General features: G+C 39.2%; 1 protein-coding gene across 3 annotated transcripts; it reads right to left on the bottom strand.

Annotated features, from left to right (window-relative positions):
- Positions 1-5,023: 5,023 nt before the first annotated feature.
- Positions 5,024-23,904, bottom strand: ABHD17B (abhydrolase domain containing 17B, depalmitoylase). 3 transcript variants are annotated; one of them, XM_075527361.1, is made up of 5 exons: positions 23,586-23,904; positions 16,952-17,185; positions 16,711-16,864; positions 7,466-7,645; positions 5,025-6,561 (listed from the first exon to the last, which is right to left on the bottom strand). In XM_075527361.1, the coding sequence occupies exons 2-5, from the start codon at positions 17,175-17,177 to the stop codon at positions 6,342-6,344; spliced, it is 780 nt and encodes a 259-aa protein (XP_075383476.1). In that variant the 5' UTR covers positions 17,178-17,185; positions 23,586-23,904; the 3' UTR covers positions 5,025-6,341. The 3 variants fall into 3 exon arrangements, with proteins under 3 accessions (XP_075383475.1, XP_075383476.1, XP_075383474.1); XM_075527360.1 differs by lacking the exon at positions 23,586-23,904 and adding an exon at positions 22,843-23,060 and having other exon boundaries at positions 5,024-6,561; positions 16,711-17,185; XM_075527359.1 differs by having other exon boundaries at positions 16,711-17,185.
- Positions 23,905-23,972: the final 68 nt, after the last annotated feature.

Raw genomic sequence — 23,972 nt, 5'->3', positions numbered from 1 at the left:
CAGCCTACGTATCACACTTTTAGAATGACTCCAATTCTTTTTGTTTAGGAATGATAAATGACAGAATGACAGGTTATCTATTACACACCTATTAAGATAGGCAAACTGAGAGAGAACTCGGTTCTACAACTACGGCAGAATAGGAACTCATACACTTTTTCAATACTGTATTCTTCGTCTATGCTCCTGTTCTGGCTCCAAGTATATGGTCTGTGTTGGCCACTTGAGTGGCCACAAAACCTCTGACAGGTAGTGGCTTTTATTCAAGCTTGTTGCTAACTATAAATGATACTAGAACACAAACAGAATTCTGGTAAGTAAACCATGCAATACTTTGCCCTTCTCCCTGCAGCATGCTACAAAGGAGTTGGCTAAATACTAAAGAAAGAAGTAAACTACATATTTAGCACCGTGACATGCCATCTTTGGTAGCAGAAAGGTCTGAAAACCACAGTGCCTCTTGTCAGCATTTAGGTTTTATTACCTAAATCTTTTGTGAATGTGCTGCTAGTGAAAACATTGCCATTAACCTAACAAAATAGCACCATCCTGGGAGGCCATTTCAAACCAGTGACCAGCACAGTTCTGTTCCTGTTCTGAATAATGTCCAGCACCTAGCAAATGGACCTAGCAAACTTATTTTAATCAAGATTTGGGGCATAATCATAACGCGTCATATGTGCCTCCAAATCAGCAATGCTCTGACAAAGCTGCTGGTGATTTTGAGCCCACACTCTCCTTGCTCTCCTTAGGATGGCTTACAACCGTTTTACATTTAAAATGTACTTGGACTGTATAATCTTTAAAAGCAGCTGACTTGCCCAACCAAGGACCTTTTAAATGCTTAAGATGCTTGAGAAGGACTTGCACTGCTGTTATATGTCTTCGAGGTACTAGAGGAGTTACTGATTAAATGACTTAAAATACTGTTCTAGCTTAAGACTCATTTGCATCTTTGGTATAATTCTGGTATAGAATACTATAGTAAACCCACTATTTACCTGACTCCAGAAGAAAACTTTGGGCAAAAACGTTTGTGGCTTTGTAGTTTTGGAAGAAAAAAAATATTGCAATATGAAAGCCTGATTCCATTCATATGGATTTACCCTATGCTCTAGGAGGATACAGGGCACAGCTACCTGAGACGTGCACAGCTTCTAGCGTAATAGGAAGGTAAATTGACTATCTCATCTTCAATAATCTCTCTTCCATGTCTTCTCTTCAGTGCTGAAGGTTAGAAAACTATTTGCCCTCTGTAAGTAAAAAAAAAAAAATCGAAAATGAAACATTAAAATTACAACCATTTGTATGATGCCTCATTTACCAACCATAAAACCTCTTCTAAGCAACAAAACCCTTTTGAGGTTTTCTAATTATTTTGAAATAGATTATTAGACTAAGAGACCTTACTAATACCTCCAGGGAAAAGGTGATGCTGAGATACTTTTTTTAAGGTTGGCCCCTTCTTCACTGGCAGAGTAATCAGTTTTTAAGAACATTTCTTTTACACTATCCTCTTTCTTAAAACATTTTCCTTGCCATTTTACCAGAAATATGCAAGCATTTTACTTCCTTTCACAGAAAGAAAGAGCAAGAGGTCTTACTTGAGAAATAATTAAAAAAAAAAAAAAGGGAAGAAGGTATAGTGTAGGCTTCATTTTCATCATCGTGCAATGGAATTTCTTCACAGGGAAACGTTTCTTTCTGTGGCTGTTTTACAATTAATATTCTCTCAACACAAATTGGTTAAGAAGTTCCATATGTTAAAAGTTCTAAGGCTATTTCACACTGCAATTTCAATCTGGTGCTACTTAAGCTCAATAGGTTTTCACACTAACTTTTAACAATCGGAAAGAGTCAAATGTTATCTGAACTGTTTAAGGGAACAGGAGCAAGCCTGATGCACAGTTAGTAGCTCATGAAAAACTTTTTCCCCAATGAGAATATAAACAAGTTTTCATTTTTTGTTTTACAAACACTATTCAAGTGAAGTAGAACAAGCTTTATTAACTAATTTTATTAAAACAACTCAAAACAACCCTAAGTCTGTTCAGTCTCCTCTGCTACTTGCCAAGCACACAAGGTAATAGTAGTTGTGAATGCAACATTCCCACCTCTGAGAATGTTTAAGACATTTTTCAAGCACTTTTTCTCTTTTCAGGATAGCATGCCTGTACTTTGCAACTAGCTTTTCAATCTTCCTTTTGTAGTAGGGTAGTAATGGGATCTCTGACAACACTGTCTGTGGTATAAATTTTGGTATTAGAGTCAGTCTCAGCAACAGCACATCAAGCAGTGATGGTCTCAGGATTAAGAGATAAAGGGCTTTTTCTGCAGCAGTGTTTTCATTGCTTTCTGTTGCTGAAAAATAAATCATCAAAAGTAGGGAGCACTAAATGAGATAATTCTTGTAACTCAACAATCCCCACTTCTGAGCTGGTGTACGGTGATGGCACACAAATATATGTAGTGCCAACCATCTAAAGGATTTGCATGCCATACTTCACAAAACCACAGAATGGATGAGGTTAAGAGGGACCCCTTGAGATGATCTAGTCCAACTCTTGTGCACAGAGCAGGGTCAGCTACAGCAGGTTCCCCAGGGCTGTGCTCAGCTGGGTTCTGAGTATCTGTAAAGATGGGACCTCCACAGTCAGTTCCAGTGTTTGACCACCCTCACAGAAAAAAAAAAGTTGTTTTCTGGTATTCAGATTGGATTTCTTGTTTTTCAGTGTGCTCATCGCCTCTTGTCCTCTCAGTGGGCAGTACTGGGGAGTCTAGCCCTCTCCACCCCCTCCCTCCATCAGCTGTTCACACACACGGTTAAGATCCTCCCAAACCTTTTCTTCTCCAGGGCTGTTCAGCCCTAGCTGTCTCGGCCTCTCTTCCTATGACAGATGCTCCAGTCCTTCAAACACAGCAGTGGCTCTGCACTGGCCTTGCTCCAGTGCATCGGTATCTTCCTTGCACTGGAGAGCCCAGAACTGGACCCAGCACTCCAGTGGTGTCTCTGCTCACAGTGCTGAGTGGAGGGGAAGGATCACCTCCCTTGACCTGCTGGCAAGTCTCTGCCTCATGCAGCCCAGGACGCTGTTGGTCGTCTTTGCTGTAAAAGGTGCACTGCTGGCTCACCAGGGTCCCCAAATCCTTTTCTGCAAAGCTGCTTTCAAGCGATCAGCCCCCTACGCACAAGATGCTTTTTCCCCTGGTTCTCAAACACTATTTTCCTTATTTTTGTCTTTAAGATATTAACAATGCCTACTGCATAGTGAGAAAAATTTGTATCTGTAGGACCTGGAATAGTCCATAGTGAGAGGTACCAAGTAACTACCCCTGCTGCACAATGTCATCCAATTAAAAGAGCCCAAAATTAAACATGCAATTTTTTTTTTCCCCCTAAAAAAGCTTGAAAAGGAAAGCAAGTTTGAAATCAGCCAATAATAATAGCTAACTGAACATACACTAGAATTCTTTGCCGCCACAAGCAGACAGTAAAGAGAGGGGAGGTTTTTGGTTTTTTTTTTTTTTTTTTTTTAATGTGTAGCTGGGAATGTGACACAGCAAAACATGTCCCACAAGACCCCACCTTTAGAAGGTAATGTCATATTTTACACAAATGAAGTTTTTTTTAAAGCTGATTTGTCAAGGTTTCTAGAACTGAAAAAGACAGTTTACTGTCAAATATTTGTCTCAAAGAAAAAAAAGGAATGAGACCACGTGGTTCACAAAATACTCTTTTCTTTTTCCCTAAAATACAGACATTGTCTTGTTAATGAATGCTGAATCAACTATTATTTATCATGAGACAACTGCATTTATAATGTAAAACAACAGCCCATTGTCAATTTCACCAAAACGATGGTTTAAGGACAAGACAACCACCATGTCAAATGTTTTCCTCCTAGCTGCAATAGCTCAGAGTTGCTTTATATTGGTAACACGTTTGTTGTTAAAGACGATTCTCAATGTAAGCTAGGCTGTGCCTAAAACCAATTTTAATTCCTTCAGTAAACAACTTGCCTGAAAAATCTAGGTATAAAATACAAATCAGAACAAACTGGCAATAATTAACCATGCATAAGTGGTCCCAAAGAAACCAGAACCTTTACTCACCAGTGTAATCCAGCACAGCTGCATCTACTGAAGACAAAACACTGTTAGTCAGGCCTTTTGTTCTGCTTCAACAAAACACAGAAACAAAAGCAGCAAAACTGCTATGCCACCTTTTCTGTCTTTTCATTTACAGGGTGCCATAATATTGCCTTGCACAATCAGATAATTCTTCTGATGACACTTGATCATTTGCCTGCAATTTGCAGTACTATCAGCCAATCTGTATCACGTAGCATTGCAGTTCTACATTCTTTATTTGTGAGTTTCTGAAGAGGACTCTCAAAACGGACTTCATTCATCACAAAGAAAGCACTTAAACACTTAATGGTAACGATTTCTATCTAAATCAGAGATAGTGGCTGGAAGGTAGTAAGAAAACGAAATCAAAATATGTATACAGTATGATGTAATAAAGCTGAGTTACTATTTAAGCACACTTCCAATTGCAAAATCTTGGATTAGGATGAAAATCTTTAATATTATTGTGCCTGAATACTAATGTGAAGTTCAGAACACATTGAAGCATGCTTGATCAAAAACACAAACAAGAACCCAGTTGCTTGAGAACAAATTCAAATTTCTTTCTATTCAATTAACAAACCAAAGAGCCCAAGACAAGAAGTCACTGATGATTTCAAAGAAGACTAAATTTGAATTCATTACAGAAGAATGTTTGTAAGTAGCTCTGCAGCAGAAAACCTGTATGCTGAATGGCAGAAAGAAGCAAGATGAGGCATAGGGGTGGGAGTATGATCAGAAAAATAGCTGCTGATAAAGAAATGTGCTGACAATTCATAAGAGTGGGTTACTGCTTTAGTTCTCAGATTTCCTAGAGTAAATGGGTAGTTGCTTATTATTTTGGTATCACAAGCAACTGTTGCTATTTTGTTTAAAAAAAACGAAAGGAAGAACAGCAAGTGTGTGGAATATTATTTACTGTTAATCAACACATCTTTTAACCAAAGTTTTCACAATACTTGAAGCTACATTTAAGTATACAATAGTCTCAATCACAAAAAACAAGCAGAACAATTAAACTCCATAAGGCCTTAAAATTAGAAGCACAGTGTGTTGTTGGAATATTACTTTGTTTACAAATAGGCTACATATAATTAAGTTTATTTTTCATAGTTTTATTCAAGCAAAATGCATTCAAGGGAAAGGCAACTTACAAAGTTTATTTTACTATGAGTTAATAGAAAAATGTCAACATTCTCTTCTTGCCCCTCCCCCCACCCAGGCACGATTAGTAAAATTTCCCTACAATACTCAAAAAACAATAAGCTTTTACACTAAACATCCAAAAGTAAGCCTGATCAGACAACTGCAAACTTGCAAATTGTTTATTACAAAGTTGGGTAAACTTCCAGGTTCTTTCTAATGAAATATTGCATCTCTACGCAATTGATGTATAAAACTACTTTGTCCACAAAGCCTTCTAGGTTCTAAAAGTCTTACTGGTTTCAATAAAGTACTTAGTGGCCTCAGTAACAATCATGTTAATGATATTTACGTTACAAGAACAATAACTTGCAGCACTATTTTGGCAAGATTAGGCCTGCTGAGAAGATAAGTGGGTAAATTTGTTTAACCTGAAAGGTAAGGGGCAACACAAGAACAAAACAACTAAAGTGAAACTAAGCACAAAAGATACGAAAAATATGGAAAGAAAGATCTATTTTCACCCCCTCCCCCTATAACAGGGCATGGGTCACTTCCAGTGACTGTCTATTCTTATTACATACATTAGTATTTGCTCAGATTTCATGGCTATTATATTTTTACAGAACAACTGCTTAGAAGTCTGGGTTTAATTTACACCTGTGCAACAAAGTAAGTCACAGTACATTTTGAGATGTTTAAAAAATATTTATAAACTTGGTTTTGATATGCTAAAGCATTTGGCAACACTTTCACAGCATTTGATTTTATATAATTAAAATTTCATACAGTACTCCTTGTGATTTTTTTTTTTTTTTACATCTAAGAAGAAAAAACCTCACACAAAGTAATATGAACTGCCAAGCTTGACTGCATGATCATGTAATTCCAGTTCATAATACTGGCACTAAACCCTTCATTAATTATGTTGACAAATCATTACCTGTACATTTAATGAAGGCAACCAAGATGATTTGAAAACACAACCTTCAGGTTTTATGTTACGTATTTATCAAGGCGTGCAGTTCTGCAGTGAAATGAAAAAGCAGGTAAATGTACAAAGAAAATTACAAGTTCACCAGTTCCTGTGACACAAACTGTTTCAATCTTTCAAGGTACTGTCCATAGAGTTCCACATCATTATGGCCCGCTCCTTCTACCCACAGTGGTTCTACAGGTCTCTGGCAACGCTCAAATAACGCTAGGCCATGTGAAAAGTCAATTACTTCATCTTCAGTCCCATGGATTATTAACACAGGAGATGTTATTTTAGAAATTTTGTCAATGCTGCAAGAAAAAGATTGTATCTATGAACACAGTGAGCTTTATTAAATCTTTTTGAAGGACTAGACTCTTAGTTTCACATTTTAATTACACATTGTAGTTTTAACCATTCAATTCTGAAGTTCTTTAAACCATTAGAAGATTAGATCTTATCAACACCCTGGAAGCCATTACAGTAGCACATGTAAAGCCACACAGAAAGGAAAGCACTACTGGAAACTATAAGGATCAAATAACAGAACAATCCATCTAAAAGTGGTATTCACAACCATGCTCACTTAAAAAAAAAAATCAAAGTCACTGGACTGATGAAACTATTCCTTCAGAGTTCTTAAGTAAAAAAGTGCTTGTCAGAAGGGAAAGAATTTTAGCACTTAAAGTTTGACCATATATGGGAGGGGTGGGAGGGAATCTGAAGTTAAACACTCAAAGTACAATTCTTTGAGACAAATGCACCAGTTTGTAATGGCCAACTAGTGGCCTATTTCTAAAATACATCACAGGAATTTTCTTCAGTTAAGGTCTACTTAGTTTTCTGGTCTTTGCGACTTACAGAAACATATGCAAAAGACTTTGTTCACAGTCAACAGATTAACAATTCACTGGACTAGAACTGCTTGTTAGAATTAGTGATATTAGGGGCTACATATAGGAAAACTAATCACTTCTTTAACACATACGCACTGAAATGATTAGAGATGTGAAAAACCTAGAAGATTTACAAAGTTCTGTAAACTCCTTCAAATCAAATGTTCCTCATTTTTAGGCACTCTAATTTTTCTCCAACTGTTTTTTTTTAATCTTTGAAAGAAATTTCAGGGAATTTGCCATATTACTTGTTTCCTAGTCTAAAACTTCTGTAATAGAGAAAAAAATGCATGCAGAATAAAAAAATCCTACAACTTACTTTGGGAATGCATCAAAGCAATAGGTCTTCTTCGTATCAGGAAAAGCTACTCTCATTCCTGAGGTCAGTGGAGAATGAAGAATTACAGCAGCACTTTCATACCTAGCAGCAAGATCCACAGATGGTACTGTTCCTATGCTCTGGCCATAAATAATCACATTTTCAGGGCGAATTCCGTACCTAGAAAATTAAAAATGTTAACAAGAGTGGCATATAAAGTGAAACAGCCAAAACCACAACTACACAGCAAGGCAAAAAAAGCATTTCTGAAGACAAAAGTTTCCTGAAGAGGATAAGTGATAAAACAGGAGCTGGTAGAAGAACAAGCAAGTATATTCCGTAACATTTGTGACTTAAAGGGACAATTATTTACTCTGTATTTACAGTAACTTTTTTTGCCTTATGCCTGAATGATACTGAAATATGGGTTTATTTTTTTAAATATGGATTTGTGAATGCAATTGTGACTCGTATACTAGTTAAAAGTCTTTACTGGTAACTCTAGTGGACCTGCAATGGAAAACTGATCAGAGCCTTATTAGCTCTATGGTTACCATCAAGTGGAGCATAGTCAAATTGAAAAAATTTGGTCAGCTTTACTCTTCTGATATGTGATGAAAACTGCAAGCTGGTAACATTGTTCAGCAATTTAGTGGGACCTAAAGCATGCCTATACAGCCAGTGGTCAGAATATTATGCATTCTGTGTAATAGCTGAGACGTTTTTTCTTATCACAGTTGATTTGACTTGCAAGCTAGCAAGAGGAATACCCAATCTAGGCCACAATTAAAAAAGCCCAATAAGCACTACAAAATTAAAGTCAAAGCCTCCCTCCTAGTAAGATGAAAACACTAATTTTTTCTGTAATTAACTGAGGTAAACAAGAGAGTCATGAAACATCTAGTTAACACTTATACAAGTCAGATCTAATATATTTTTCTTCATTAGTATGGATACAAAGAGCAGCTGGTTCCCGAGTAACACTGGAAAAGCCTCTAAGCAGAATGTTATGCTGGCAAGAACAGTGCCAACAGCAGAAGTGAGCTGCTGATACATCAATCTATACTAATGAAGTACTCAGTACAGGTTCAGGCTGCAAAAGTGTATTTATCTGGGCACCTTCGTTTAACTTATTTGGGAAAGGAAGTACCTTAAATAGGAAGAGATACTGCACAGCATTACAAAGAAACCCCCAAAAAACAAACAACAACAAAAAACCCACAAACATTGTTCTCGTGTATTATCAGAAGCTTGTTCAGCTTTCTAAGTTAGAGCAGACTAGCCTAACAGCACTGTGGATCAGCATGAGGTAAGTTTAATGTTTGCCAACTGACTATAATCCTAAAAGGAGTGACAATCAACTGTTTTCAGTTGAAGTGAAGTGCAACCACTACCTCTTCTACAATAAATGCATGCATCTTTTCTGTTAAAGCTAGATAACAACACCCATACCCACAAAGGAGTTATCAAATTAGTACATTTCACATGCCTCCAGTAAACCTAGGGAACAGAGGTAACGAAAAATTGTCCAATATCTTATAAATATGGCTAAATAACTGTATGGTAACTGTATAGGTCAGCAAACACTAAAATTAGTGAAGTCTAAAAGCCTCAAAATCAGGAACATTAGGAAAAGAGATGGTTCACGTGTACCAAGACATTCAAGTTACCAACCAACAAAAACCAAAAAACCACAAGGACTTTTCAATAAGCCAGAAAACATGTCCTCTGTGTTACATCAGTATGTAAGAAACAGTTAAAAAAAAAAATCTAGGAAGATTTCAAGAAAAACAAAATCACATTGAAGCATTACTAAAATGTAAATACCACTGGCAGAACTCATTAGGCACCTCAATAAGCTTTCTAAACTGGGGCTAAAATCCACTGTTCACAGCTAACATTGTCTATTTAACTATTCATCTATTCATTTAAATTCTGTTCTGCTAGAGTGAAACATAAAAGCTTTAAAAGTATTAGCACACATACATTCATAGAATCTATCTGTATCATGACTACTTAATTACTATCAGCATTTCCTAGAAAGAGTTTCTAGGATCATAGTCAAATTAAGAGTTCTAAAACACTAAGACTCAAACATCAGTCTGGAACTACAGGCAAGCCCTCGACTTCACAACAGTTCTCAGAGAATAAAAAAATTCAAACATTCCGATTACAAAAAGATTTTCCCCAAAATTCCAAACCACAAAAATACAATAAACTAAAGCTTTGAAACCAAAACAAATGTAAGGTCTTCATTATTTCTGTATCTCTTCTGAAACACCTGAGAACAGCCTAGCACCTACCCTTTTACAATTAATCTCCCAATTCAAAATAACTCAAATACATTTGTCCATTCTGAAAGTACGGTATGGCCTTCTATCTCTTTCCTATAATCTGAACAAAACTCACATTAATACATGACGTTTTGCATCATTAGTATGGCATGGAGTTTGCACAGCATGTTATGACATAACATAGTTCTCAAATAAAAAACCTTGCAAATTATCACACTCACATTTCCTCAGGTATTGAGTTTTACAATATGCAGGCATTTGCATGGAAATTTAAAGCAAAGCTTAAAAGTATATTTTGGAGCATATATTCTCCTCATTCTCATTCTTCCCCCTATTTTTGGATCCAAATCCTTCAGCCTAAAGATAGCTAAATATTAGCTACAAAAAGTAACCCAAGAAAAGCATTTACTATATTTGGATTAAAGTAAGTCTTTCTGCATCACAGCCAAACAGATTGCCTTCACAGCACCCACCAGAAACTATTTGTTTCGCAGTCTGGAAACTAAAATAGTAAGGCCAATCACCAGAAGTAGTGTTTCAAAGTAGTCAGACTTTTGAATATTCTGGCTTGGAAAAAAACAAACAAACAAACCACACCAAACCAAAACAAGAAGCTTGGAAACCAGAGAACAATATCTGCTATGTCTGTCTCCAGTCTTCCCTCTTCTCTTGAACAGGCTTCTGAAATGTTCGGGGAAAAAGGAAGAGCCCAACTGTCCTTCAGTTCCTCTCTCCCAAAAGTATCACTTTCCAATCTAAAATGGAAGAATTCTTGAAAAGATACCTGTTGGTAAGTACCCTAGTCATAAAATGCATCTACTCCTCCTTTTGGCAGTCCTGTAAACTCCAGGTAAAGTCCAAGAAGTTTGGTAGAAAATTATTAGTTGACTACACACCTGGTCTCCCAAATGAGGAAGTGTCAGACCAAGAGAAAAAGAGGGAGTAATAATGTTCTCTTAATCAGTGCCTTAGAATTACAGGCCATCCTGAGGAAGGGGAATGTGACAGTTACAGAGCCATATGCTGTAAGTAGCTGTTCTGGTGACAAGAGCTCAAAGATATGCTGTAAAAACTGTTGATATCTTTGAAAGGTCATTAATGTTGATCACAGGGGTAATGTAAACACTATTGTCTACCCAAGTAATCTTAGGTGTCAGAATAGACAGGCCTTCAGTTTGTTAGTGGTGGTAATGGTGGGGTTTTTTGTTTGTTTGGGTTTTTTTTTTTTTTTTAAACTGTAATCACCAGAAAGGACCTTGGAACAAAATCTTTAAAGTAGCTGTGAACAGATGTACCTTCTTAGAGAAAGCACTCTTCTTCAGGGACAAGTTATTCTGGACTGAATCTGGCATAAAATTTAGATAGGTATTTTCCACAGTGTAAAGGCTGCCTACAACTGCTGCTCTTTCCCACAGCAACAGAGATTTCAGTTGCTTTCAACACTTGAACATCCTCTATGTTCATGCACCTAAGGGCTACCTGCCTGGAAAGCACATGGAACTTGAAGAGCAGTTTTTACATAGAACTAAATGTACCTCTGTTGACATAAGCTTGCTAGCATCCACATACAGTGTCTGAGCACTCACAAACTTCTGCCCTATCATCACACTAAAGGTAGAGGTTAATATCATTATGAAGCTAAGCTGTCTCCAAAAAGAAGAGAACTTTCCTAATTGCATCTTCAGCCACATGTTGCCCCTCATTGGGCTTCACTAACTAGTTTAGGAAACTAAATTTTATCTCTTCTGGGAGCAGGAGAGCAACTACTTTTCTGCTCTTTTGTGCTGGCTGTCTTCAGGGCCAGGCAAGAAATGACATGACACTGGTGGGTTAAAAGAAAGAGCAAGCCACAAATCATTGTAACTGTACCATCAGACCACTCCCTAGAATCAGGGCCCAAGCTAACACAGGGTGACTAATGAAACCAGTATCCTCTTCTGCAAGCCCAGATACGCTGATCAGACATAGATGGTCTCTTGTAAAAGAGGCAACCTGAACACTCCTGATCTTTTCAGCTTCTGGCAGGAAAAGAAGAACTGTTAAACAGCAATGAAATACTCTTTTTTTTCCCCTTTGTGACAAACTTCACTGTGTGCTGTAGCAGAAACTCTTTCACCGTTTCCTTTGTATTTCTCTAACAAGACCTTTTCTGCGCTTTACTAAACAGTTATCTTAGTGGCAGTACACCTCTTTCCCATCCCTCCCTCCTTCCTTTTTTTCTTTTCATAGATAGAATCCTAGAACAGTTTGGGTTGGAAGATGATCTAGTCCAGCCCATTGCCATAGGTAGGGACATCTTTCACTAAATCAGGTTGCCCAAAGCCCCGTCCGACCTTACCTTGAACACTTTAACTGGATACACATCATACATCACTTACATTAGATATTCATCATATTATATACGTTCATTGGATATACATCACATTACCATGATGTGCAATACACAAACTACAAAATGCATGTCTGGCTGTAACAAGTGGTTTTTGGTTTTCGTTTTTTTAAAATTTCAGTTACCTTTAACAACAAAATATAAGCCGAAGTTACCATACTATACTTGCAAGCTCTTAGACTACCTACCATTTTGCCCTTGATATACCTAGGAGAGACAGAAAGCAATTTACCTTTTTACTTCTGAACTACTGCTGTTGATCTAGAAGACTTGCTCACTTTACAATAAAATAAAATACTAGTAAAATCAACCTTAGAAGGGTACATTTTTCAGTAGTACCTCTCAGGCTCACACTAATGAGGAGGTGCAATGGATGCTCAAGAGAGGCTACTGTTTGTGAAGCTATTGCAACACACGCATATAACCAACTGACAGCCGTGCTTGGGGCACAAGGAACAAGGGGGAACATCCTGAGGGAATTTTCAACACGCATTTCAGAATCTTTTGTCATTATGCACATAACACATGAAATCACAGCTGCAAGTTGCAGAACATGAAGGGCATGAACATCCTCCACACCTTTAACTATCAACATTCCAGGCCATGAATAAAAATTCATGAGCGTACAGCTCTTCCTCAACTGAAGATGCACACTCCCCTTCTTGTGTATACAACATGTAACATTGCTAGAAGAAAAAGGGAACTGCGTTTTATGAGAGGCAAGCCCATTGACCATGCATGTAGTATCAATAAACTGCACCTCCTCTGCCTCTCTCATGATGGTTTGGCCTTTTCTAAACCTTACAATGCTACTGGTACATTTGTTTTATTGGCAAGATTTCTCTTCATGATAAATTGAGCTACTTTTCCCTATCAATTTAAACAAAAGCTCAATTTGTCTCCAAATAATCGAAGTTAAGGCACCTCATCTTCTAGCAAACCCCTCACACTTTTGAATGAAAAAAAATACGTAATTTGTGAATTCTCAAAAGAACACTTTCAGCCAACATCCAAATAGATTTGCTATTATTCCTATATTTGGCTGTTCAATTTATGGACATTCTGTCCACTTTGACACATCCATCTGATGGTGAGATTTACCCTTCAATTTTTCAATTATTATACAGTCCATGATAAGCCACAACGAAAAAACTGTTTGGCTTCTTAAAGGTAAATCTGGTCATGAGGCAACTCTGGCAAGTCTTCGGGTTTCTGAATGAGTGCCACCTGCCCTGCATTCACCTGGGGCTGGTTAAACCTTTCCAGCCTTGCTAGGTTGTCATCAAAGGCCTTCAGAGACAGCAGAAAATAGGCGTATCCCAAAATGACTCCTGGCATTTCAACACTTTGTAGCTATGACAGTCAGAAAAAGAATGTCCTCAGTTGCAGCTTTCATATAGTCCCATGCACATGAATATGCAATAAAGTACAACTTTCCCAAACATGATGGCAGTGAATCACCTTGCCTTCTTCCACAGTCAGCATCCACATGGATAGCTACTGCTTCCTATTAAAATATTGAAAGCAGGTAAAGAATAGGGACACAATTCAGAATCTGCATCTTCTGTTTACCTCGTCTGATCTGCTGCCAAATTAGCTTTCTGTATTCATTTACATGAATGACAATATTCACATACCCTTACAGCAACCACTTTTAAGAAAGTAGTGTTGGACCAACCTCACCATCACCCTCAATACTAGTTGCAGGCTATTTCACCCTAGGTGTCCAGTCCCCACTGGACAGTTGTGACAATTTACAGATGACCATCTGGACTGCCCTTCCAAAATATAAAACTTAACACACTAACACGTCTCTACCACAAAGAGCTGTGTTGACTGTAGAATGAAGTCCACATCAGCATTTCAATTACCCCAGAAACACCTTTTAATGCTGGGTTCTGTGATCCCATTTCTAAGAACATGGAATGCAGGGAGCTGTGGGTGGCTGTGATCAATCTCCAACAAAGGTAATTTCTCCATCCCCTCACAATCTGTGAGGCAGTTTAAAAGTCTAGGATCTCTTTCCTCTCTCATCCCATCAACATGAATTTCAAAGGAATCCCAGCTATACTTACATCTATCCTGCAAACAATCCGCTGAATTAATTTGTTTTTGCAGAACACTTACATTATAAAACGTTAACGATGGTGCCAGTTTAACACTGACAGAACAGGCTATGCTAGAAAAGTGAATCAATGCTGCAGCAAATGCTCAAAGGCTCCATTCTGGTCCAGATATTCATCAAGTATTTAAAAACAGCTGAGCACTGTCTCAGGGCTCAAGAGAATACCATGGACTGGTAACCAAACTGTGTGAGCCAGTATATCCAGAGTCACGTGCTGAACTTCTCCCTGCTACATTCAGCATTCGGATACAAGGACAAGACGAGGTCTGCCAACTGGAAAGTTGTTGAAAGTACTACAGTGGAAACTAGCAATACCAACCACTTTTTAAGCAACGGAAAAAATTCAGTTCACGTTCGTGAAATCCAGAAGTTGGGCAGACCAATCCAAGCTCTATACACTCGACAGAATTACACATTTCTAAAGGAGGTTTTGACACAAAAAATAGATGCAGACAGCAAATGGGATTGAGGTGAGGTCATTCCTGAATGGAAGAGGAAAAAGTAGACAGATGGAGTATGTATTTAGAGTTCCTCCCGACAATGTCCGTTCAGCAAAGGGCATGTTCAGATGCGATATTAAAATGAACAATCTTATTTGATTGGGGAAGGTACACTATGCATTGTTCAAGAATGGAGGTGAGAATTCAAGTTGCAATCACATTTTCTTTTAGGTTTTCAATCAGAAGTTCATCAGGGGGAGGAAGAGAAAATTACGAATTAGTTCATAAAACAGAGCCTGGAAATGGACAGAAACAAACGATTAAGTTTCACCATCTAGTTCTCTTCCATTTTCTGGTATATTTAAACAACTCAGACTGTCTTCCACATTGTTCACAAACCATATTATATTTTTGGTCAATATTACTGGGTATTTCACCAAGTGGCTACCTTCCAGATCACCTATCAACTACAAACCACGGTCACCAGTGCACCTGTTGCAGCTCTTGGCTTACAGAATGGATGTCTAGTTATATCTCAACTTTGCACTGTAATCAAAAGAAATGCCAAAACCTAATCTAACAACACAGTATGCATGTTTTTGAATATATGAGGCCGAATGCCCGTCCCCTGTGGTTGTATAAGGTTTATGATAATAAGCGTTCCCCCTACTTCAATATATGAACAAAATATGCTTCTTTAAAAAGAAGTATAATGTAAAAGAAATGCAAGACAACGTGTGTATTTAAAACACTAAAAAGGGATAATCTGCTCCAAAGTAATAGGAAAATAGTTAATATTACATTGACCAAGTTCTAAATTCACTGCGACAACTACCAGGCTCCAGGATTAAAAGAGTCTTTACACATGCCCTTACACTAAGTCACATCCCAATATTATATTATTAAACAGCATGCTCAAGTTGCAATGATTGAACCATAACATGCTGCTCTACATTAAATTCAGGTTTTCACAGCTTTTTGGTGCAAAATATACAATATGATGGGAGTTTTTTTGGCAAATATCTATCCTTATGACTGCACAGTGTTTTAAAAGATAATCTTTTTGTAGTTTGGGTACTTGTAACACAAGAAGAATATTGCTCTAAATGGAACAAACCATGGTGAAAAACGCTCTCAAATTTAAGAAGTGAGTATTCAGTGCTGCATTCACTTGGTGCCTGGGATTCTTACCTGTATCAGGGAATGCCTCCAGAGTCTTTCATCTTACTATTTTATCTCCCTAAATTCAGAGGCTTAGAACACAGAAATTGCTGAAACAACATCCTTCTAATTTGCATTTTTTTCCATGTCCGGTTTTAATCTATTTGAGCTAACACCACTTATTTAATTCCCGTTTTTTGTTCCCACCGTAATGTATTTACACAGATCAATTACAACCTCTCCCACACATCATATTTTGCTAAGATAAAAATATCTTTTTGTTTTACACGGAAAGCTATCTTTGGAAATGCTGTAGCTGCTAGTGTGAATTCTGAAACAAATTCTGTATGGTCTGAACACCATGCAGAAATCCAAACAGAGTCTCACCAGGTTCTCTTATAACAGCTTTTCCACTGCCCCTCGCTACCAAAAAAGTACGTGATGGAACTATCCGAAAAACCAGCCTGCATCTTCTCTCACCCACGTCACATCAGTGGCTCAGTTATGGCAGAATCAATTATTATACGTTTTTCGTATCTTCTGAGATTTCCAACTGAGAAGATCCCAAACTGCGACAATAAGGATTATCTTCTAATCATTCAAGACTGAAACATACCTTATTAAATTTCATCCCATTTCAATTTTTCTAGTATATCAGTACTATAACTGATCCTGTTCAATATTGACAATGCCTTCACCATAAGACACCACTAATCAGCTTCAATATGAATCTATTGGTCCTAAAATACAGCATTTCTGTTTAAACTACCAATGCAGATGAAGTACAACCATCTGAAAAGCACGCTGTAAAAGAAAAACGGCAACTAATGTCTTACCTTGTCCTAAGAGCCACCCAAGCAGCATCAATGTCAGCATACAAATTCTTCTCTGTTGGCTTCCCAGAACTTGCACCATATCCAGAATAATCATATGAGAATATGTTGCAATTAATCCGTGAACCCAGTCCTATGTAAAAGCTGCTCATCTGACCTAGGTCAACAGCATTTCCATGTGAGAAGAGCAAAGTATACTTGGCGTTAGGCGAGCAACGCACAAACATACAGGCAATCCTGTTACCTTTACTTGTTCTAGTCATGAAGCACTCAATGGCATCTTTTTCTCTAGAAGAATATTGCCAGTCTGCTCGCTCTGAGAGATGTAAAGTCCAGCGACTACCACTGTCATCACACATCAGTGTGTACGTGGGATCAGGAGGTAAGAACGCCAGTTTGGAGGCAATTTTCCCTGGGCATGGCGGACAACAGAACAGGCAACACAGTTCACTAAAGGAAAGATTATTCATCTTCTAGTCTGAAACAGGAAGAGAGAATAGTATCAGTTTCTAGTTACAATCCTATATAAAAAAAGAAAAAAGAAAAACTCATGGAAAATGTAAACTTAACCTCTCTAGAAAATAATACATAATTTTAGTGGAAACATTTAACAAAACGTAGATTTATGTCTGTATGTAAATTTCTATATAATAGCTTATTTGATATTATTAGCTATTTTAGAGTGAGTACATTATTAAAGAAGAGTGATAACTCTAAAGCCCTGCCAGATATTAAAACTAAAATATGATTACCCAGGGAAAGAACAAGCATGAGTTTTGGATTTTCATTGGAGGAAATGAAGTCCCTCATCTTAAGCCATTAAGAGACATGTTCATCCTGTTGACAAATACATATGTTATAAAGAACAACTAAAATATGTTGCAGTGTTTGCAGGATACTACGGCTATGCAGATCTCTGCAGCCAAAAATCACTACACTGTTTCCTAAATACAGAGAATATGTATTGCAATCATGAGTTATGGGCTCCTGCACGCAGTATCAGCAGTATGAAAGGTGCACGAAGGTCAAAACTTGGAAGGCAAAACAAGATGCTTCTGTTGGCTTAGCAAACACTGTAGACCTTCAGTACACTAAAATCCAACTATAAACTCCTCCTTGCTCCATATACTGGCTGACATAAATGTTTCCAAACCCTTCAAAGAAATTATTAGCTAAGGTTTCCTGTACTGCACATAGGAATTGGGATTATATTAATGAGAAAACTATTTTTATTCCGCGCTTTAACAAAAACATCCCAAACCAAATGCTCTGTCACAGATGTTTGGCAAATCAATATAATCTATACTACCAATTCAAAGCATTGGTTAACAGAGTGGGGGGAGGAAAAAAAAGTAAACACACATACACCTAAAGCAAGCTAGGTAAACATACAGTTGCCCTGAAAAGCAGGCATTGTGTCCTCTTAATTTACAGCAGGGAGAAGGGAGGGGGAAAAAAATCCTTTGTTGTGACAATACTTTTTCTCAGAGGTAGGAAGAGCAATGAAATCTGCCAAGAGACATGCTGGAAACCAGCACACCTAAGATAAGCATTTACACTACTTTCCTTGTGTTAAGGCATCTGACATTTCAGCTCTCCTTAAACAACTTTTCCATCCCAAATCTATCTACAGGTTTCAAGCTCAGTTCCTGCCAGGTCACCGTGAACAGAAACAATCTTACGGTTTCACGTACCAGCTTTGACTGCTAGATCCAAGTTTACAAATGGGAAAAAACAGCTGATTTCTGATGTCCACAGTCCCATGTCATTTCAGAAATACTTGGGTAATCCAACAATAAAATGTTACTGCTAACTGTAATACTTGGTGGTATTTAGATCGTATTTCAAAGTTTGTCCTCTAACTTGTATACAAGCATAGTTCCACACTTATATAAATTTCTCTTTAGAAAAGCTTTGAGGACACTGCTTGTAAGAACTGTTGAACATAGACCACTGAACAACTATCCGTATTTTGGATGTATGAATGGTCTCTTCCCTGTGGTAGAATATGAATGCATACTGCATACAATGTTACACAGAGTATACTTGTAGAGTAGTAAACACAGACACAGCAAGACAGCCCAATAAACAGCATGAGTATTCTTGGAATACTACTCCTCTTTGTATGGCACAAAACCCCATTTTTCTGCCAAGGCTGCTACAGCCAGTGCTTTCACCCTGAGTCTCTAGTTTTCTTCAAAATAGAGGGAAATCACAGATTCTTAGATATGGGTGACCAACACTACCAGTTTAGAGCAGACAGCAGGAAGGGTGTACTGATCCTCCCATAAAAAGGTAGATTGTCTTTTAAATGAAGATCCTGAATAAATGACCATATTTCTGCCAGCTACAGAAACAACAACCTCATGTATTTATGTAATCAGTCACTCAAATTTGGAATAGCTCATCTGTTCCCTGTCAGGTGAGATTATCTGGACATTAAGTTTAATTTTAACCTGCAAGTCAGGACAAGAAGAGAGGAAGAGGTCTATGGAAGAGGTCTATGGACTGGCAAAGGGCTTGGGTTGTCTCACACACAGGAAAAACTCAATACTTTTGTTCCTTCTTTACTTCTCTTAATGCTGTGAGCACCGAAGGAGCCACTTCTTTCACCTCTACTTAGAAAGTTCATGTTCACAGCCCAGTGAAACCGCTGTGATGCCTCAACAGGCTTTTTTTGCAAGAAGTGCTTAAGACCCAGTATTCAACCACTTCTGTTTCTATCAGAAACTATTAAACCAATCTGTTCCGAGTAAGTTTTCCCACCTTTTCAGAAAAGCTGAAGGCCAAAGCTAGGGACTACAATTTTTTTTTTTTTGGGGGGGGAATGTTATTTTATGTGAAAAATTTAGAAGAATATGTACATCCAGAAGTGAGGTATAAGTAGCCTATTCTGCCCAGGACCAGCAGATTGCACTCTACTCCAGCATACAACAAAAGCTGCAGAATTTCTTACTTGCTTCCCAATTCACTTGTCAGAAAGAATTAAAATAGGAGTTTACGTTATTTTATAACTATAAACAGCCCAGCAACACTACAAATATGATCACACTCAGAAAATATTTGCTATTTCTCAAAGTAATTTCAGAAGACTGGAAGCTGGCCTGTGGAATTTACACACAGGGCAGTACTGCAGTAACCACAGTTAATCAGCTGAGATGGTACTGTGCCCCAAGATAGCTTAAATGTGCTAAAAATGGGCTATTGCCACATACGGCCAATGACTTATGCTAAAGACCATGGCTAAAGTATTATTTCTCCCCTACACTAGACTGTAATGTAGACTTTATACAATGTCTATTTAATCCAATGGGAACTCTGTCTACTGAAACTGAATATTCTGATTCCAGAGTTGTTCTCCATCTAAATCATGGCTAGCAACAACTCTTTTCTTTAAAAGAAATACTTGCTACTTTCTTCACTCAGAAGACCCAAGAAAAACAGCAGATCCCTAGCATTGCTAACTGAACAAATCTGACACAAAACACCTACTGAACTTCCTCAGGAGAATACCTTCAACTGAATGCAAACAATGTTCCCATTATACTGGAACTGGTTCATCATTCATTGTATTCACACAAGTGCGTTCTTAACCTCTGATCTAGAATGGAACCAGGATGTGAGAGAGTCCCCAGGGTGTATAGAGTAATTCTGATATCACTGTTTAAAAGTTCAACTGAATCAGCATTTCAGACTAGTAGTTATCCACCAGATGTCATAATTTAACTTCAACTAAGCAGGCATCATCTTTCCTCAAAAGGTATACTGCTCAGATACTTCAGTGAGGGATTAAACTTAATGTTACTCCCCCCAATAGTGTTTTTTTAATGTTCTTAATGTTAGAAAACATGTAACATGATTTCCTAATGATTCATCCAGCCAGAAATTATCACGGTAAAAATTAAAAGAGAAGTCACAAAACCCCGTTCATTTGGCATTGCACAGCCTAGGTAAAAGCTTTGGAGATCAACAGTCTTAAGAGACCAGTTATTTTATTAAATCTAAAATATAATTTATGGAATGTGAACAAGGTATCACAAGTGAAGTTGCATTACAAATCACTCTAATAACAAATGGGTTTGATGTATGCTTTATCTAGACTCTTACTGAAACTGGGGCAAAAACAACACTCACCACAAATTACCTTAAGCATAGAGTTCCACAAGTACAGATGGGACTTTAATGGGACTCATTTGCCTAAGATGCATTGTGAATACCTAAGTTATAGCCTAACACCTTCTGAGCACGTATGACGTAAATCTCTGTGCTCATTATGGTAGCATTGTCAGACACAGAGATCAACACATCCTAACAACATAACTATTTCACCTTCTATCTGTCATTTCAGTACTAATAAAGAAGTCAGTGCTGTTCTGCAAACCAAGTTCCTAATGCTGGTAAAATTACTAACAATAAAAAGAATATAATAAGAGAAATACATATATCCTTTAAAATTATACTGTATTTTTCATATAAATTAAGTGGGAAAATTCTGTGGAAGAAACTGTGGAAAACTGATCAACTTCTACTATTGCACTAAGAAAGGCTAAGAAATAAAACAGACCCAAGCAGCAACACCTACCCCTTCTGGGATAGCTTTTAAAAGGAAGGCGACATCATTTTATCAAATCTATCTCTAACTCTCTCATGAATAAAAAAGTAACATAGAAAATGACAAATGTAAAACTGCCCACAGGCAGTAATTTCAATACATTCTTTGGCAATTAACCTTTTCATTAAGGCTGACAGAAGAAGGAGGGGAAAAGTCCATCTAATCTGAAAGAACACTTCTAATATTTATTTTGTGATCCCTAGGATAACACAAATGTAGTTCTTTCACATAAGCAATTATTCCTGTCCTTCTCCCTCTGCAAATCATAACAAGAGAGTGGCTCCTATTATTCATATCTTTGAGTACTTCAGTATGTACTAGCCTCAAATGCCCAACCCTTGCAAACACTTATCTAGAAATCTTACATTTACATTAAATTATTCTAATTGTATATTTAAATTAAATTACCTATTTCATAGGAACTATTCACAAGAACAAAGTCAAACTCATAAATACAGCTGCTGGTTTGTAAATTTTAGTGGTGCTCTAACTCTAACGGGCAAGATATTAAAATTTTGGGGGATTTTTGTTTGTTGTTTGACTGGGTTTTTTTTAAAGTCATCATTTTTCATTATATACTGCTGAAATAAGAAACTCTAAAGTAGTTACCCTCACCCTTTCACTGAACACAACGCAATGAAAACTTGAGTTCAAGCCACTACTGAAGCACTCATATTTATTTCAACTTCTGCATTATATTAAAAATGGAACAGAAGGCTATGAACATCCTCCAACAGATAAATCAACAAACTAGTGGGGAAAAAAAAAAAAAAAAAATCAGTGTCCGATTAAGCATTATATAAAAGGATTAAACTAATAGAATTATTAAGAAAGAATACACAGTAGGTCTGGAAAAGAGCACAGAGGAAGTCTATTCAATAACGAAAAAGCCATACCAAGAATTACTGTGAAGTAACTCTTTTAAGGTAATTTTCAAAGAGCAAAACAACCTACATAAAAATAGAGAAGCCTGATAGGACCAAAACTTCATTTTGGTTAGTTTGATTTCAAACAATTAAACAGCTTTACTATCCTCACAAATTCTAGCAATATTATAAAGCTTAACTTGAATATAGAGACATTAATTCTTCTCCTGCAGGTTACTTTGCATACCTCAAAACCTAATAGCACAGCTGAAAAAAGAAAGGGAATACAGGAAACACTAAGTGAAAAATCTAGCCATTCCTTCTCACCTAAAGAACAAACCAACCCTCTGAAATCCCAGATAGACAACTGTGGGTTTAAGTCGGATTGCATAATGTTTTGCATGCTCCAAGCAAGACTCTGCACCACGGGACTGCTCTGCTAAAGCCGCCTGCTGCAGGCTGACCGGCGCTGAAGCCCCCTGTTGTATTTCAGCCACAACAACCTGGCGCTTCACTGCGCCAGCCGGTCAATCACTGATGAGAAGCTACGCTTTTAAAACCGGTCTGCGTTCAGATGGTACTATTTCGGTTTCTGCAGACATGTGTTTTTCTGGCTACCTTCTGGCCAAATACTTCAAACTTTTAAATTAATAATACCTGAGAGCAATTTTAAAGCCAGCGTCACTCCCGCCATCAACAGCAGAAGGTGAAGAAATACGTTAAATCAGGCTCGCGAGAATTAAATGAACTCTTCAGGCGTCTGTATCTAAAGAGGACTTCGCCGAAGTCAACAACACTGACGCGGAGGCACTGTGCGGGCCCGCTAAAAGCCGGAATTTAAGAAGCGTTTCAAAAGTCAGCGCGCCCCTTCCCCGAACAAAGGCGCCCGGGGCAGGACCACGGAGACGGCAGCCCCGGGACAGACCGCCCGCAACACCCCGGGCCCTCCGAGGCAGGCGACACCCTCCCGCGGCGCTGGGGGCACCGAGGGCGGCGGGGCAGAGGGCCCCGAGCCCACACAGCCGGGACGCGGGCGGGGGAGGGTCGCCGGGGCCGCCACCCCGTGGCCCGGTTCGGGTCGCAGAGCCGAACCGCCTTCTCCCTCACCGCGGAAGAGCCCGTGCCTGCCGCGGCCCTTCCTCCCGCCCCACGCCACAGCCCCGGGAGGGGGGCCGCCGCAGGCCTGCCCCAGGCGGAGGAGAAGGGCCGCGGGCAGGTGAGGGGAGAAGAGGAACGGCCGGACCTGCCGAGGGGCCAACTCGCCACCACACCTCGGAAGCGGATCCTAGAACGGCGACCCCGCCGCCAGCGCCGAGCCGGGGCCGCACTGGCTGCTCCCCACCGTCCCCTCACCGCAACTCGCCCGTCCCCGCCGCTGCCGGGGGCAGGAGAGCCCGTACCTGCGCCTGGCGCTCCGCTCGGCGGCGGCGGCGCGTGCGCGGCCCCGCACTTTCCCAACCGCCGCCGCTCGAACGCCGGGCCGGCGGGGGAGGGGTGCCGGTTGTGCTGAGTAACGGCGCGGCGGCGGGCGGCTGTCAGCGCTCCGGCCCCGGCCGGCGCCCGCAGCTCCGCAGCCGCGCTCCGCGGCAGAGAACGCGCGGCCCCTGGAGCGCTGCTCTCCGCGCGGCCTAGGGGAGCGGCGCCGGCCTCGCCTCGCCCAGCGACTGCATCGGACCCAGCGGCTGCCTGAGCGGCCAAGGGGGCGGCGGGGCGGGGCGGGCCGGGCCGCCGGCTGCAGCGCGCCAATGGGGGCGCAGCCCGCAGCGCCGCTCCGGCCACTGAGGCTC

Source organism: Mycteria americana, chromosome Z (genome assembly GCF_035582795.1).
Source record: "Mycteria americana isolate JAX WOST 10 ecotype Jacksonville Zoo and Gardens chromosome Z, USCA_MyAme_1.0, whole genome shotgun sequence".
Taxonomy (NCBI): domain Eukaryota; kingdom Metazoa; phylum Chordata; class Aves; order Ciconiiformes; family Ciconiidae; genus Mycteria; species Mycteria americana.
This window is presented reverse-complemented; position numbering and strand designations above follow the sequence as displayed.

What these genes read in the sequence shown, in the direction of transcription:
- ABHD17B (XM_075527359.1), bottom strand. Translation starts at nt 17,177, where the DNA reads ATGAATAATCTTTCCTTTAGTGAACTGTGTTGCCTGTTCTGTTGTCCG. An exon ending in TGGGTGGCTCTTAGGACAAG is followed by an intron (nt 7,646 to 16,710) that starts GTAAGACATTAG and finishes TTAATTTTCTAG; the next exon opens with GTACGGAATTCGCCCTGAAA. An exon ending in TGCTTTGATGCATTCCCAAA is followed by an intron (nt 6,562 to 7,465) that starts GTAAGTTGTAGG and finishes TTTTTCTTGCAG; the next exon opens with CATTGACAAAATTTCTAAAA.